Here is a 3,806-nt window from a genome sequence, read left to right as displayed (position 1 = left end):
AATCAAGGTTTTAAGTAGAGGATATGGTTTCAGAAACTTCCAAAGTCTTAATGCTTTAAACAACTGTGGGCATATGCAGTCGATGCAGCCACAATTCTACTTGGGATAAGGTTTTGACAACTCGCAAAATGTTAATATCAATGTCCATAGTGTTTGTGGACCCAAATTTAAAACGTTTATATGTTGCAAGTGTCCATAAGTTTTCAGCAAACTTTAATCCTAGACTATCCTTCACAGGCAGAAAAGGCAAAAACCAAATTTAATCCTGCAATTCTTTTGTTATTGCCAATGCAAATGATAAATTAAATATTTATGATTTTATATAATGATGGCAAATTGCAGCATTCTTGCCCAGCCATTTATTTTTCTTTGAACACAAAGAAAAATGTGATCCACACTTATAATTAAACTAGCATTGCTGCTGAAGAAAACAGTTGCCTCAAATCTTTAACTTGAAAAAATTATCATAAGAACAAAGAGAAACACATTTTCTATTCCATAATATGTTTCACTTCATGTGATATAAGCTGTGATTGGTCAGAAAAATAAATAATAATTAAATTTTTAACTTCAATACATTTTTTTCAATTAATCACAGTTGATGGCACATGGAATGACACATATCATGGACAGAAGATGTGCTCCGGAACAAAGGTAGCATACAACAGAAATATGCATAAGATTTAGTACCCTTCTTCAACTTCTTCTTCTTGATCTTCTGCACCAACTTCTTCATAGTCCCTTTCAAGAGCTGCAAGGTCCTCTCTGGCTTCAGAGAATTCACCTTCTTCCATTCCTTCTCCCACATACCAATGTACAAATGCCCTCTTAGCATACATTAGATCAAACTTATGGTCGATGCGAGCGAAAACCTCAGCAACAGCTGTGTTGTTACTTATCATACAAACTGCGCGCTGAACCTTCGCAAGATCGCCGCCTGGTACTACTGCTGGAGGCTGGTAATTGATACCACATTTGAAACCAGTAGGACACCTGAAATAAGTCATCACTCAATCAGATAGAAATATGGAAAATATCCGAAGAAAATTTCGCAATCAGTCCAGATTTTCCATCTCAATATCGCGGTTGAATCGGATGCTTCTGAGAATGAACACCCAAAATAACTTGCCAAGTAAGATGCTGGTCTCAACTTTTGAAGTTGAAAATAAGAGCAGATATAAGACTTCATTATTAAAGCATGTGTAAGTAATAATATAACTACTATCTTCAGTTAACACATAATAGTTTCATGCAAATAAGAATAATCTCAGCAATTCAATAGTATAATGCTTAATTTCTAGCTAGCTGAAACATATTCATTTGCGCACCGCGCATCTTTGAATAATCAATCAAAAGAAAAACCAATATAAAAGGAACTATAAATTGATAGTAAAAAAGTGTAAGGAACAAAGCATTAGGTAAGGAACATAATCTAAATTATAACACATAATATGACAATCCAAGGAAGTCTAGTTACCAGTCAACAAACTGAATTGTTCGCTTCGTTTTGATATTTGAAACGGCCGCGTTTACATCTTTTGGCACTACATCTCCGCGATACATCAGGCAGCATGCCATGTACTTCCCATGTCTTGGATCACACTTAGCCATCATACTTGATGGCTCAAAAACTGCACTGGTGATCTCAGGAATTGATAGCTGCTCATGGTAGGCCTTTGCAGAAGATATTACCGGGGCGTAAGATGAAAGCATAAAATGGATGCGAGGATATGGCACAAGGTTAGTCTGAAACTCGGTAACGTCCACGTTAATTGCACCATCAAATCTCAATGAAGTGGTCAAGGAAGAGATAACTTGAGAAATCAGACGATTTAAGTTTGTGTAAGTTGGCCTTTCTATATCCAATGATCTTTTGCAGATATCATATATTGCTTCATTGTCCAAAAGCACAACAACATCAGTGTGCTCAAGAAGAGAATGAGTGGAAAGAACACTGTTATATGGTTCAACAACTGCAGTAGATACCTGAATGTCAAAGAATTCTATCATAAGAATATTCCATATGCATGATCAAGAATGATATCGACATAGAAACGTGAAGTAAACCGCGAATACCAAGAAGAATGTAGAGCATCAAATGAGAAAATATCTCTATTAATAGTAGTCTATGGCGATTTTATGTTATGTCTTATAATATACAAAAGAAAAACAAATTGAGGACATCCTAATATTCGTCTTGCTGAATTTGTTTCGGCTATGCAGGCAAGGAGTATATAGTATCGGAAGATGGTATAACGCTAACGAATGTTCGATGCTTCACAAACAGCTCACTTATTTTGTTCTTATTTTCCAGTGATTGAAAATACCTGAGGAGAAGGAAAGATGGTAAAGCCAAGTTTAGACTTCTTCCCATAATCTACGGACAATCGTTCCAAGAGTAATGATCCCAAACCAGAACCAGTGCCACCACCAACAGCATTGAAAACCAAGAATCCTTGTAAACCAGTACAATTGTCTGCTAATTTTCTGATACGATCGAGGCATAGTTCAACGATTTCTCGGCCAACTGCATTATATATACACAATAAGTGACACTGTCCAGCTAAACTGCATAGCCGAAGTTAATCTGCGTTAGAAATTAACTTACCGGTGTAATGTCCCCTTGCAAAATTATTTGCAGCATCTTCCTTGCCAGAAATTAACTGCTCAGGATGAAAGAGTTGTCTATATTGACCAGTCCTTACTTCATCAATAACACTAGGTTCTAGATCAACAAATATACTCCTTGGCACATGCTTTCCCGATCCGGTCTCGCTGAAGAAGGTGTTAAAAGCATCATTTGCAATGCCAACTGATGTATCACTGGAAGCAGAAACAAATCATCATTATTTGTGTGCCAAAGAAAAGGGAAGAAACAGTTAGATAGGATATGTTAATAAACAAGTACTAGATTAAGGGTAATGAGAAATTAGAATGAATATAAAACAAAACATTGTTGTTATAGAAGACTAGAAGAGTAAACCTGGGCAACAAGCCATCTGGTTGAATTCCATGTTCAAGGCAATACAGCTCCCAACATGAATTCCCAACCTGAATTCCAGCTTGTCCAATATGAATACTTATTATCTCTCTCATCTTCTATCTATAAATTTGTTTCTCAAATCCTATGTTTCTCTATGTATATTGTAACAAATAAAAATCACAAACACAGAGTGCAAAGGAGAGAAGAAAGAAAGGAAGGAAGAATCTCTGATATTTTATTTTATCTCTTTATAATATTTGATAGGAACACAATGATCAAGTCAAATTGTCTCTATAGTTAACAGTTGACAAAAATCAAGTTAATAAAAGTGTGCTCAATCTTACATTAATTTAATAATTTTAGATTAAAATGGTGTGTTTGGTATAGATTAAGTTTTTAGTTTTAGTCTATAAACTGTGAGATATTGATATTACAATATGTTTATGTTTGGTACGTTAACTGAAAACTGAATATAAACTAATATTTTCTGTTTGGATAAGGTAGAAAAATTGTTTTTTACATAATAAATTACATAAAAGGATATGAGGTTATTTGTTTATGTTATGATTATTTTGGTTGTTTTTTACACTATTTTTTTAATATACATTTTTTAATATTTACCATCATATATATTTTTACTATAAATTTTTAATATTGCATAATAAAGGCTAAAAAATATATTAAAATGAAATACAATATAAAAACCAACATCAATATTAAAAAACAACATGACACACAAATAAATAGAAGTTGTTAAACTTGAATCAACAATTCACAAAATAAATAATATATGAATGTCAAGTTTTATACAAAAGTTTTAATA

General features: G+C 33.6%; 1 protein-coding gene across 4 annotated transcripts; it reads right to left on the bottom strand.

Moving 5' to 3' along the window:
• Positions 337-3,177, bottom strand: LOC109347502 (tubulin alpha-3 chain-like). 4 transcript variants are annotated; one of them, XM_019587392.1, is made up of 7 exons: positions 2,984-3,177; positions 2,609-2,823; positions 2,328-2,527; positions 1,478-1,986; positions 647-993; positions 464-470; positions 337-433 (listed from the first exon to the last, which is right to left on the bottom strand). In XM_019587392.1, exons 1-5 carry the CDS (start codon positions 3,094-3,096, stop codon positions 684-686), a joined length of 1,347 nt encoding a protein of 448 aa, XP_019442937.1. In that variant the 5' UTR covers positions 3,097-3,177; the 3' UTR covers positions 337-433; positions 464-470; positions 647-683. The 4 variants fall into 4 exon arrangements, with proteins under 4 accessions (XP_019442937.1, XP_019442938.1, XP_019442936.1 ...); XM_019587393.1 differs by having other exon boundaries at positions 464-478; positions 655-993; XM_019587391.1 differs by having other exon boundaries at positions 337-467.

Source organism: Lupinus angustifolius, chromosome LG05 (genome assembly GCF_001865875.1).
Source record: "Lupinus angustifolius cultivar Tanjil chromosome LG05, LupAngTanjil_v1.0, whole genome shotgun sequence".
In the NCBI taxonomy this organism is placed as follows: domain Eukaryota; kingdom Viridiplantae; phylum Streptophyta; class Magnoliopsida; order Fabales; family Fabaceae; genus Lupinus; species Lupinus angustifolius.
This window is presented reverse-complemented; position numbering and strand designations above follow the sequence as displayed.

What these genes read in the sequence shown, in the direction of transcription:
- LOC109347502 (XM_019587392.1), bottom strand. Translation starts at nt 3,096, where the DNA reads ATGAGAGAGATAATAAGTATTCATATTGGACAAGCTGGAATTCAGGTT. An exon ending in CCAGATGGCTTGTTGCCCAG is followed by an intron (nt 2,824 to 2,983) that starts GTTTACTCTTCT and finishes TTCTGCTTCCAG; the next exon opens with TGATACATCAGTTGGCATTG. An exon ending in ACAATTCAGTTTGTTGACTG is followed by an intron (nt 994 to 1,477) that starts GTAACTAGACTT and finishes GACTTATTTCAG; the next exon opens with GTGTCCTACTGGTTTCAAAT.